Source organism: Cyrtonyx montezumae, unplaced genomic scaffold, assembly GCF_038088225.1.
Source record: "Cyrtonyx montezumae isolate F1298 unplaced genomic scaffold, pur_monq_1.0 scaffold_8, whole genome shotgun sequence".
NCBI classification, from domain to species: domain Eukaryota; kingdom Metazoa; phylum Chordata; class Aves; order Galliformes; family Odontophoridae; genus Cyrtonyx; species Cyrtonyx montezumae.
The window spans coordinates 54,961,608-54,973,747 of NW_027072089.1; the positions used below are offsets into that span (position 1 = coordinate 54,961,608).

Below are 12,140 nucleotides of genomic sequence, written 5' to 3' on the forward strand. Positions count from 1 at the left end.
GTCTGCTAGGCTCTGTGCTGAGTGCACGGGGATCTGAGAACTGCTGCTGCCCTGCAGCAGGAGCTATGCTTGACATGGCCTCAAGGGAGGTGCAGCATGGGCCTGCAGCCTGTGTTGTGCCTGCGCCCCAAAAATGGCTCCAGAGCCAGCCAGCAACAAACGGCAGCTATGTCAAAAACCACCTGCCCTGCAGTCTAGGTGGAGAATGTGAATATAAGGGGGAGGGGATATAGATAGGGAAGTATAACTGAGATTGAGGTACTCCGTATCTATGCAGCGTGTGCTGAATTTTGTTCTGACTTGCTGAGAATCAGCAGGCCGTACCTGACAGCTTGTTGTTTATTTTTCTCTTTGGGCATGGTCTGCATGTACTTCTGGGCCAGTAAAACACTGTGAGTGCAGCAAGCGTTTACTTTCTCTAATGTTACAGTTTCATCTGGTCTAATAAAGCCCAGCTTTTATTTATGTGCATCTCTGTGGTTGAAAAAAGCAGGAACAACAGCCCAGCCAGGGAGTGAAAAAAAAAAGGAAGAAATAGAATAACCTAGTGCCTACTCGAGGAGTTTAAGCATTGGGGTATGTATGAAGGGGTTAAAACACTACACAGGTACAGATCTTGTGGCAATTACAAATGTTATTGAAATAAAAACCAGAAACAGGAAGCCAAAAAACAGGTCCCTAAGGCAGGCATCTGTCTTAAATGATATCATTTGTCAAGTTTCCAGCATCTTGTGGTTGTGAACACAAAAAGAAGTTCTGTGTTATACTAAGGACATTACATACTCATTAGCTGGAATGTTCCTGAAGTACATAATACAGGATTTTCATTTAATAAGAAGCAGCTACTTGCCACTGCGTTGTACATAAAATAAATTCTGGGCATGCTAATTGCCATTCAAGGATGTTCTACCTAATTCTTGACAGGTTTTTTTTTTTCCTCTCTCCAGACTACACTGTAAAAATTATAAGTAGAATGTGCTGCTATGGTTCAGAAATCTTTTAAAGAATATTTTCTGATTTCTGAAATTGTGATTCCTGCAATGATGAATATTAAAGGCTTTAATAAATGAACTAGAGAAAGAAGTAGGCATGTAGGCATAGCTATTTATTTGGAGGTAAGTAGCAAAAAAGCAGAATGCATACAGATATGTACATATGGATACATAAAAAAATGTGCATATATACAAAAATGTATCTCAACACAGTAACTCTTCAAGTCATCTCCAGGAGCAAACCTAACTGTAATTAATTGGTATAGTTCCTCTATCTGAACACTATTAGTGCATTAGAGTTAACTAATACATAAGCTTCCCCCTCACTGCCCTGCCAATGACCTTAAGCTTCACATGGTAGGAAGGCCACTTGCTGTAGAATAGAAAAGTAATTTATCCACCATGATTGTTCAGCCCTGGCCCCTCTGTAAAACAGAGACTGACAATTGTGCTGTATTATGGATGGTGCGTTTGTGGCGTGTACAATAGTGTGCAGAGCATCAAACTCACTCCCCTGAACACTGCAGGCAGGCTTTGAAAAGTGAGCCTAGGAAGATGAGGCCACTTGCTGAGCCATGGCCCTCTAATTTTAACTGCCTTTCCACCCCCCCCCAGATTTTTTTTTTTTTGTCCCAAAGGTAGAGTAGTTTCTCAGCTTAAGTAAGAGAACCAAATCCTTTTCCATTTAGGGAAAGGGTCCTACTTAAAAAAACAAAACCAAAAACCAAAACAACAACAAAATAAAACAACAACAACAGCAACAAAGGAAAAAAAGGTTACTTCGCTTTTATTTTACCTGGGGTTTCCCTGCTTCTCTCCACACTTCAGGATTTAGCATATTCCCTCAAAACATAATAAATTTTGATTCTGTAGCTTAAGGGATCCATCAGTTAAAATGTTAGTCTTTCATCTTTATTACCCTCCCATTAAAATGAAAGAAACCGGGACACACTTCAGTTTAGAAGAAGCAATTTAGTTGGTAATGTCCTTACTACTCAAGTCTTTACAAAGAGAGAAAGTGCATTACTGCTTATATTTCACACATCTATCTGCATAAGAAGCAACTAAAGCTTTCAGACACATACGATGTTAAATTTAATAATATTCTTTGATTAGATTATTTTATTACAACATTTTTCCATTACCAGTCGTTTCCCGTACACATTTACATTCATAAAACCTGCAGGTTTTTCTTTGTTTGTGTGTGTATATGTATTTCTAAGGCAAGGAAAGAGTCTTTCGCTCCAGCTGTTAGGTTGGAAAAGGACAGATTAATAACTAGCCACCACGTAGGACTAGGTTTCCTTGTACGCCGCACCAGTAACCCTTTGCTATAATGAGGACACAAAGAGGCTCACATCAGGCTGCTCCTCTTCTTCATAACTCAAAAGCGTCACAGTGGCAATAGCCTCTAGTGCTATTTGTCTTTAGTGCAGTTGTGACACTTCGGCATGATCCATAATTTGGCAGCTATTTACCGTGACATTTCCCTTCAGTGCAGCCATAACATTCAGTGAAGCCATTATTTGGTTCCATTTACCATATAAATTGTATTGTTGTGCATGCATGCTAGCAGCTACATTAGGTACCTGAAAATGAGTAAATCTTGTAAAATAGATACTAACAGCTATTCAGCAGTGGAATTTCTTTACTCCTCAGATGGAAGTAGGAATACGCGTAGTAGCTGCAAGCACTACTGCAAACTTTTCCTTGAGACACTGTTAATTATTTCTGTTTAACTGTCAAGGGAGAAAATGATGTCTGCTAATGAAATATATGTATTTTTTTATACATACATTTGTGCATGTGCAGATACGTATATAACAAACTACTGCTGGGTAGAAATCTAACTTAATTCAGAAAGGTATTAGGAGATTCCAGCATAGCAATTAAGTAGGAAGCATATCTGCAAAATGTGCTGAGGGTTGCAGGCCAGGAGAGAGTGAGTACGTGTGTGCCAGTGTACGCGTGCGTATGCACACATGTGACAGGCTCAGGAAAAAAGCCAGCTCTTCATCTATTTCTTTGTTGTTTTTCCATGGAAGCATATGTGTGTAGGAAGGGGAAATTCTGTTCTTAGCCTCAGCAAACAATGCCAGATTCCTCTGTAGCAAATTCATTTAGAAAGGTAAAATTAGGATGTAGTGCTAGCAACCACATCTCAATGAGCTGCTATTATTAATAGTATTATTATTTAAATCCCTGCTCTCTACATATAGTATACTTAGTACTTCCCAGGCAAATGTATTATTATTTTTAATCATTTAAGTACCCACTGTGCACACAGCTTTTAATACACCTTTTTTGCAAGCATATTAAGTGTATTGTTATTAATCCCTTGCTGTGACTCTACAGTATTTCTTTTCCTTGTATTTTCAATGTCCTATCATCATTTAAACCTCTCAGTGTGTACATGCCATACACATTTTCCCATCCATCTAATATTTAAACATTATTTAAATCCATCATAGCTTACTTATTCAAAGTCAGCCCCGCTCCTGTAAGTTTGAAGAATATACTTGGAAATAAAGAGGAAAAGTTGGCCTTCCAAACCCCCGCACGCCTAAAATTATTATGCATCTCAGTAGAAAAGCCTTATCTGCGTGTTTCAGATTCAATTTTACTCTCTTCCCACTGATCATGCTCTCTTCCAGCAATCTAGAAGTTTTTCCTCTAAAAACAAAAATTCACTCTTCATTCTGGATTCATTCGAGGAACAGCAATCTCATGTGTAACTGATGTTGCTTTTTAGCTTTACTTAGGCTTTTGATGAAAAGGATGAGCCCAATGGCCACAGCCCAACCCACACATCCAGAAAGGCTACAAAATCAGTACCCCAGACATACCAGTTCTGCAAATAACAAATTTAAACTTTTTAATTACACCGTAATCAGTATTAAAGTGCTGAATAATAACCCTGAAGCCAGAATTAAAAGCAACAAAATGTCACACTTGAATATATGCATATATGTGAATCTTCCAAAGGTTCTGTCATTTTGCTTAGTGAAGGAGCCCAGGGCAGCTGCACTACTGTTATATATGAAGTAACACACTAAAAATGAGGTAGGATGCTGCATGTTCAAATACAACAGTTACAACAGCTGCAGCCCTGCAAACAACTAAAGCTCTTGGAGTAACGATGACTGACTCCTCTGAATCAGGACACTTGGGTGGATGCTGGCATTAGACAGGAGGAGCTTACTTTGTTACTCATCTAACTCTTCTGTGCATACCACAGATCTAACTAATCGTAGTTTTGCTTTGCTCGGCTGTTTATTGTTTTAATTCTGCATTTGTTGATTAAGAGTACTGTATCTTTGAACAAGAAACTATGAGCCTTAGTATAAAATAGAACCTTGTGTGCTCAAAGTATGCCTTTTACATATTTCAGTGTTTACATCTTTCTTGTACTCAGTTGGAAAGCCAAAAATATCCTTCCGTTATGCAAAATACCTAAAACTCCACGTTTGTTATACTACAGGGGAAAGAGGAAAGTTCTCCTATTTCTAACAGGAGATCTTGGTCAAAACAAAAATCATCGTGGCTTGGGTTAAAAAAAAAAGAAAGGAGAACAAGCCTTGAGCCTTTTTACCTTTCCCAAAAACCCTCCAAGAGGGCCGAGTCAGATGTGGACTGAAAAAGGAACGTTGCTTTGTTGAACTCAGTTCTTCAGGATGCTGATGGCATATGCACAAAAATGCAAAGGAAATGCAGCAAATCAAATTTTAAAATAATTTTTTTGTACAGCCTGAGAAAAATGCAAGTTTTTCCCACGTTACTTACATGTAAAGTCAGTCCTGAATAATGCCCCCAAATTTAGTTTACTCTGGCTTTTTTCCTCCAACACCTAAACATTATCAGCCTATCCTTATGCTTATTAATATGTGTATGATCTTATGAAATTTCCATCTCTCCAGCTGCATATAAATGTATACATTATTTCAAAAGATGTTGCAAAAATGACATTTCAGATCTTAAACATTTGCTGGGGGGGGGGAGAGGGGGAAATCCAGAGCAAGCATAGCTTAAAGTATTTTATTGTTCTGGAAAATATCACATTTCTAAATGGAATTCCCTCTCTATGTATCATTAATGATCTCTATTAAATGAGGAAGAATTTTCAAAACTTTACTAAACCTTTTCTTTGCACCCATTAGATCATCTATTCCTGAGCAACGCCATTTGTAGTAGGTAACGTGACTGCAGATTTAAAATGGTCTCGTTGTCTGTAAAAGGGCTTCTGCAGAAGCAATATTCAGTAACAGGAGAACTAGCAGCCTGATTATGGGAAGTCACAGCAAGAATAATCGGTCAAAGAACTCTGCAATACAGAAATCGTCTGCAAGGGAGCTACTCACTAAGAACCGTATTGATATAAGGGAATGCACGAACACTTAAAATGCTTGTTTGATTTTTATTAAATCTTAAAAAAATATACAGGATCTGATCATATGTGAACATGGCTCAAAATCCCCCTCCAATAATCCCATAACACCGATTAACATACAAGGGTAGAAAGCACTAACAGTATTTTCTTGCCTTTTTGTCTGCTAATGTCAGTCTGTTTGTAAAGACTTAGGGGAAAAAAAATCACACTTGCTTATGGTTATGGATGACAATTTGAAAAGTCAAGTTAGTTTTCTTGTTATTACTGTCATGTAATATTTCCCTGAATAAATGGTCAAGGAACATTACTATGATCCATGAGACAAAGTTATAATAATTATTAGTAGCAAAAAAAAAAAAAAATCAAGTACACATATATTTTATTGTTTTTCCTAAAAAGTTCAGATTACTAAAGCAACTCTTTTCACTTATTATTGTCCTATCAGTTTTATTTTTTAAATCAGGGAGTAAAAGTTGCTGAAAGAAAAAAAAAATTCTGAGTTGAACTGTATATGTGTCTTATCAAACCAATCTACAGACAAAATCTGCCTCTGCATCAAGACTTATTCTGTCAAGAATGATGTTCCTGTCTCATGCCAGCCTAAGCGACAGAATGAAACACAGGCCCATTAAGTCCGTGCTTCAGCCATGGATTAAAGCACTCTCAAGAAAAAAAAGGAAAAATGAAGCCCACAATTTTTTTAATTAACACCTTGATGCTGTTTTTTAATTTGATATCCATTACTAAGTTAAAAAGGAAAAGAATCTGTTTCTAGTAATTCTGAGGCATAAAGTGACCATTTTCTCTCTTTTGATTTATATCATTGTTCTGTTTTTACAGCTTACTGTTGACAGAGTGAGGTAATTCAACTACAATTTTTCCAATGTTTTTTCCCATGTACATGTAATCTACAGCACGAAATACAGACTCCAAGCCAATGAACTTGCCCTCTGGAGACGTGTCTCCAAGGTCCACCTCACAAACCAGTTCTCCTTTTTCATACATCTTGAGCAAGTGCTGCAGAGCCATTTTGTACTCAGAAAAGTAATGGTTCAAGAAGAAACCCTGGATGCTGGCAGACTTCTTCAACAGTTTTGCTGGCAAGAACTCTGCTTTAATAGGCTCGATGCCAGTAGGGTTTTGGTAGCCAGTGATAAACCCAATAACTATCAGGCGCCCCTTGGTAGCCAAGGAGTTAACGGCCAAGTCAAACATCTTCCCACCAACAGACTCGTACACTACATCCACACCTTCTGGGTAGTCCTTCCTAAGAACAGATTCAACATTTTCAGTTTTGTAGTTGATGACACGGTCGCAGCCAATGGATTTCAGAAAGCCACCCTTTTCATCACTGGAGCAGGTTCCAATGACATGGCACTTGGCTTTCTTTGCGAGCTGCACAGCGAACTGGCCCGTCCCTCCAGCTGCTGCTGTCACCAGGACCTTCTTGCCTTCAGACAGTCCTCCCAGCTCCTTCAGGCTGATGTATGCGGTAGCGCCACTTACCATCAAAGTCAGAAACTCGGGTTTCACAGAGGGCAGAGGAACTGCTTCTTTGGCAGGCACAACTGTGTATTCGGCAAAGGAGCCCGCCTTAACGTAGGCCACGGCTTGGCCGACTGAGTAATGGGCACTGGCACTGAGTCCTAATGCTACCACATCACCAACACCTTCAAAACCTACATCAAACGGGGGCTTAACTGATGTGTCATATCGACCAGCTGAGTAGTTTATGTCAGATGCATTAATGCCGACCAATCTAGAAAAAAACAGAAATGTATTAACATGATTTATTCCTTATCAAGTCGTACGAGAAACTTTCAATTTAAATTTGTGGAATATGTTCGGGACTTTTCTCTGACTACTAGTTTATCTGAATAATGAGTACAATGCAGAGACTACGTCAGTTGGAGTTTTGTACTTTACAGTCTGTTAGCCTAGGATTAAAGAAAAATCTGCTAAAAGGGAAAACAAACCCCTCACATTTTCCTCAGTTTCGTTCGGCCAAAATAAAAATGACTCTGTACAAAACAAATGGGTAAAAACTAATTGGTCACTTTACGCAGGACGTGAAAACACTGAAGAATAAAATGTGCAAAGCGGTAAATACGTTGATTCTGGCAACCAATCTACATTTTTTAATATAATAATACTGTTAATGAGTAATGATCATATTAACTATCGATGTCATTTGCAAGGTCATGTTACTGTAGGCAAGTACTTTTTAATTGATGGAGTCGCTACAGCAAATTTGCCTTTTGATGCAGCTGATGTCAACGACGTATTTCTCCTCATATAAATGACTTGCCACACAGCGAAACCACCTTGCGCAGAAGGACTGCAACTGTGAGGCTAGCGAGTGCCGCTGACCCCTAACAGGTGAAAATGGTGCCAACCTTTGTGTGTTAAAAAGGACGGACGTTCTCACAACTCCGTCAAGCACTCGGAGATGCCACCTGACAGAAAGATACAGTCCAGCTAATTGCAGAGGGGGTTTCAGTAATGCCGCTTTTTACAAAAAGCACGGCGTCTTCGTACAGGCAGAAAAGGGAGCTGGGAGGATTCTGTTGAGCAGAAAATGTCAAAAAGAAACACGCGCAATGCAAAGGGCCTGGGCTGTTGCTACACGTGGACGTGACAACCTGAGAGAGGTGCTCGGCACCGCGCAGAGGCTGCAGCAGCACGCAAGCCCCGCGCTTCCCGCTGCCGTAGTCATCCACGGGCTCCAATTAAACGCGCGTGTCGCAGACGGCGGAGAGCGGCGCCGCGTGCTCTGCTTCCCCTCGCTCCCCGCAGCACGGGGATCTCCGCCCGCCGGCTCCCCGCCCGCAGAGGCACGGAGGTCACCCCGCGAGGCGGGGCACCGCCGGCGGCTCCCGCTCCGCGCTCAGCCCGCGCCGCGCACGGCTCCCGGCCCCGCTCCGGGGCAGGTGAGCCGCCGGCGGAGGCCGAAACCCCTCCGCGCAGCCCCGGAGCGGGAAGAGAGGCCGCCCGCCCGCCCGCCGTGCTCCCCGCGGAGCCGTCCCCGCGCCGCCCGCCCGCGGCTTTGCTCAGCTCCGCGGTGCCGGTGGCTCCGGCGCCCCGCTTCCCGCGGCCGTACGCAGCGGCTGGATTAAAGCGCGTCGCCTCATTTGCTTCGTCACCGCGGCCGGCACGGGGGAGGCGATGGGATGCGCCCGCAGTTTCTTACTCTGCATCTAAAAGCAGGAACGAGCAGGACGTACAAGTTGAAGATCAGTTTTGCTAACTTCTCAGAAGCAGAGCCGAAGTTACCGTTGCCGCGAGCGCTGCTGGGCTTGAAGGCTCCCTTCAAATCGCCCGCATTGTCCCGTTTTAATTTCTTACTTAAATGTAGTTTTTCATTTAGGAATTCCTACATTACCTCAGTGTTTCAAGATGTAAACCTGAGGTGGGGAAGAAGGAAAAAAAATGCTGGAAATGTGCTTTTCCCAGCACAATCCTGCGCGTTGAGTTACCCGGTTATTTCTGCTCAGCAGTTGCTGAACCCCCTCTGGTTCGTTAGAAAACACAGGGCACTGTGAGGGGGAATGCTGCTTCTATGCCACAACAAAGCACGAGACACCAAAAGCAGCCCCACAGCACGCACTGCAGACAAAACAAAGCCATCCAGGGCAGTGCCACGCAAGGAAAACATGATTTAGACCAACCACTCGGCAGCAGCAGTCCTCCCCTTTCCCCACTGTGATCCATTATTCCCCAGGTTCAAAAACTTTCGCAGCCCCTCTTGCTCCTTTTTCCCATAAACTTTTCTCGCGTCCTCCACCCCAACAGTGACAAGCTACAGCTACTCTGGAACTGAGACGTGTCACTTCCTCAAGAAAACCTCAAAAAGACCATCAACTGTGGGCAGGACCATGTCCTCACACCCTCCGGGCCCCTGCATGGCAGTGAAAGGAACCTTGCCCCCCCCCCCCACACACCCTGGAAAACACAAACGGACAGACAAAACAGAGGTGGCTTCCATAGGGAATTTTTATTCTCCTTTTCACTCCTCTCCTGAACACAGCCGAAATAAATGTACTGCTTTAAATCAATTCACATTTGAGAGAAACGCTTCAAAACCAGAAAACTAGGATTCTTTCGGGGAAAAAAAAATACTGCTGTCTTAGTTCTTTCTCCAAAGGAAAAGGAAGAAGAAAGTTGCACTTAAGAGCACCTCATTTTCAAGTATCTATCCGCACAGGGACTCAGCACATTTTAGTTTCTCATTCCCCTCAATCCCAAACCACATTTTATTGTGGTGAACGAGGATTGTTTCGCATAAAAAGCTCAAAGCAATTAATACTATTCATGGGCGTGACTGGGACTAAAATGAACAAATCCACAAATGCGCTTCTTGGAACTCAAGTTCTTTATTGTTTTGTTTTTAGTTTTATGTTCCTACCTATTAGAAAATGTGCCATTGGCTTTGGGGTTTACATAAAGCCAGGGATTCGTCCTGTCGGGACGGAGAAAAAAGCCTCCTGCAAGTGACAAGGGGAAAGGGAACTCTCTTCCTGCTGCAGCTTGCCTTCACAGCATGTTTCTCTGTAACACAATCCTCTGTCTTCTGTGAGTGCCCAGAAAATGATCATGATGAATGCGGAGGGAATGCCACAGAATCCCGAAAATGCAGTACGTATGGGCTCTCAGCATAGAGCTTCTCGCTCACCTCTCGCTCCCCTCCATCCCTACCCATGTGTGTCCACATAATAAGCTGATGTGTCAGAACCCCGCTATCTGGAGCAGTTCCTGCTTTGCCCCACGTCTCAGCCCTGCTACCGTGAGGTGCCCTCCCAGCGGCGGGAGGGGGGAGAGAAGAGAGGAAGAGTTACTGTGAAGCGTGCAAAAGAGGAATAGATGGGAAACACTCGCGGGACGGGGAGGGCTGGGCCCACAGCAGGAGCCTAGCTCCGGTCGCTGCTGCCTCACGGGCGGCGGTGGATGCAGCAAACCTCAGGCAGGTTTGGAGGAAACTTGGATCCCGGGGGAGACGCCAGCGCCAGATGAAAATGCCGCAGTAGCCCCAACTGGGGCAGCTCCTGGAGGAGCGCCCTTCCCCCTCCCGTACTGTCTATCAGCGCGTTTCACGCGGAAACACACGCGCACCCTCGCGGAGCGAGGTTCCCAAACCCACGAGATGCGCCCCAGCAGCCTCGAGCCGCGCTGCACTCCGCCCGCCCGGCAGCACCCGGGCGCGCTGCTCCCCGCTCCGGGCCCTTCGCCAGAGCATCACCCCGCAGGCAGCAGCGCTCGGGCGGAGCGCGGGGGCGGCGGTGCGCCCGTTCCGCCGCTGTCCCGGGAGCTGCCGGCAGCGGCACCCCGCGGTCCCCGCCCCCGCCGGAGGAGGAGGAGGAGGGAGGGAGGGGGAGCGTCACCCGCGCACACGTGGACGGGACGAACGGCCCGCGGCTCCGGCCGCTCGGCAGCAATAAAATTAAACGAGCCGTCGGCAGATGGCAGCGGGCCGCGAGAGGCCGGGCGGGCGCTCACCTGTTCCTGACGAGGAGCTCTCCGTCGCCGGGCAGCGGCACGGGCGCGTCCCGCCGCAGGGCGACCGCCCGTCGGAAGTCGGGGCTGAGCGCCGTCACCACCAGCTTCTTCATGGCGCTGGGGATGGACGAGCCCTGGAAGTCCAGGAAGTGCCGGGAGTACGACATGTCCAGGATGGGCCGCCCGCCGCCGAGCAGGAGGGGCACGGGACCGCCCGGGGCCGCCCGCCGCCACCAGCAGCGCGGCGCCCGCCTCCAGCTCATGCCCGCCCGCGGCAACGCCCCACCTCCCGCAGCCGGGGCTCGAGCTGGCTGCCGGTCGTAGGTCGCCCTCCCTACGGTTTACGGAGACGCAACCGTTCTACTAAAAGCAAAAATAAGAAGCGGGAAGGAGGCGAGCGGTGCGGCCGGAAGAGCGGGGCGAAGTTGCCCCTCCGCTCCGTGTTGTTATTAGCCGCCGCCGAGCAGCCGCTGCCCGGGGCGGAGCTCCGCCCCTTCCGTGCGAAACGTTCACTTCCGCGCAAGGTGCTACGAATCAACCCCGAGCCGGCAGCCCGCGCGCCGGTGTGAGCTTCCGAGGGGCCGCGGAGCCCCGCGGGGAGGTGCTGCCGTCGGGCTGCGCGGAGCGGCACTGCCCTGCTCCGCGGGGCTGCCGGGAAAGCCCTTGTTTTCTTTGCCTCCTTAGTAAAAGTCACCGTGGGGCGCGTTTGGGAGAGGGGATCCACGCAGGGAGCCGGGAAGTGCTTCGGTGTGGGCCGCCCCTGCTAACTTGGGTTACGAGCGTGGGGAGGGAGCGGAGGAAAAGGTAGCGCGGCAGGCGGTGCACCCCTCTGGAGTGCTGGAGTCCTCTCTGCGAGCTCCGTGCCGCTCGTTCTGCGAACCGAAAGCAAAAGAATCAAACAACTCCCTTTTGCCCTTAAGGAGAGGCAAGCTGCAGTTCGGAGCGCAAGGAACCGGCCGGGCAGCTCGCGTGTCGGCCGTCCCGGCTGGAAGGGAACCCCTCCCTCGGGACTCCCCCTCGGGCACACCGCTCCCGGCACCGCGCTCCGCCGGCGTCTCGGAGCGATCAGCGGCTGTCTCCATTCCCCAGCCCCTCCTCCCTAAAGCCCGGGTGCCGTCCCCTCGCTGCTCCCGGGTCGGCCGGAGCGAGCCCCCGCCAAGTTGCGGCGGGTCCCGGCGGCGTGCGCCGCACGTGAGCAGCCTTTGTGCCGAGCCGCGATGAGGTTTCGCTTCTGTCATATTGTTTAGAGCCTGGAGAGGAGGGGGGGG

The 12,140-nt window shown here is 46.8% G+C and overlaps 1 protein-coding gene across 1 annotated transcript; it reads right to left on the reverse strand.

Annotated features, from left to right (window-relative positions):
* Positions 1-5,788: 5,788 nt before the first annotated feature.
* Positions 5,789-11,186, reverse strand: PTGR3 (prostaglandin reductase 3). The gene is made up of 2 exons (XM_065753108.1): positions 10,873-11,186; positions 5,789-7,138 (listed from the first exon to the last, which is right to left on the reverse strand). Exons 1-2 carry the CDS (start codon positions 11,133-11,135, stop codon positions 6,214-6,216), a joined length of 1,188 nt encoding a protein of 395 aa, XP_065609180.1. The 5' UTR covers positions 11,136-11,186; the 3' UTR covers positions 5,789-6,213.
* Positions 11,187-12,140: the final 954 nt, after the last annotated feature.

Coding starts and splice junctions, on each gene's coding strand:
- PTGR3 (XM_065753108.1), bottom strand. CDS start 11,135: ATGAGCTGGAGGCGGGCGCCGCGCTGCTGGTGGCGGCGGGCGGCCCCG. Junction 7,139..10,872: donor GAGCTCCTCGTCAGGAACAG/GTGAGCGCCCGC, acceptor GTTTTTTTCTAG/ATTGGTCGGCATTAATGCAT.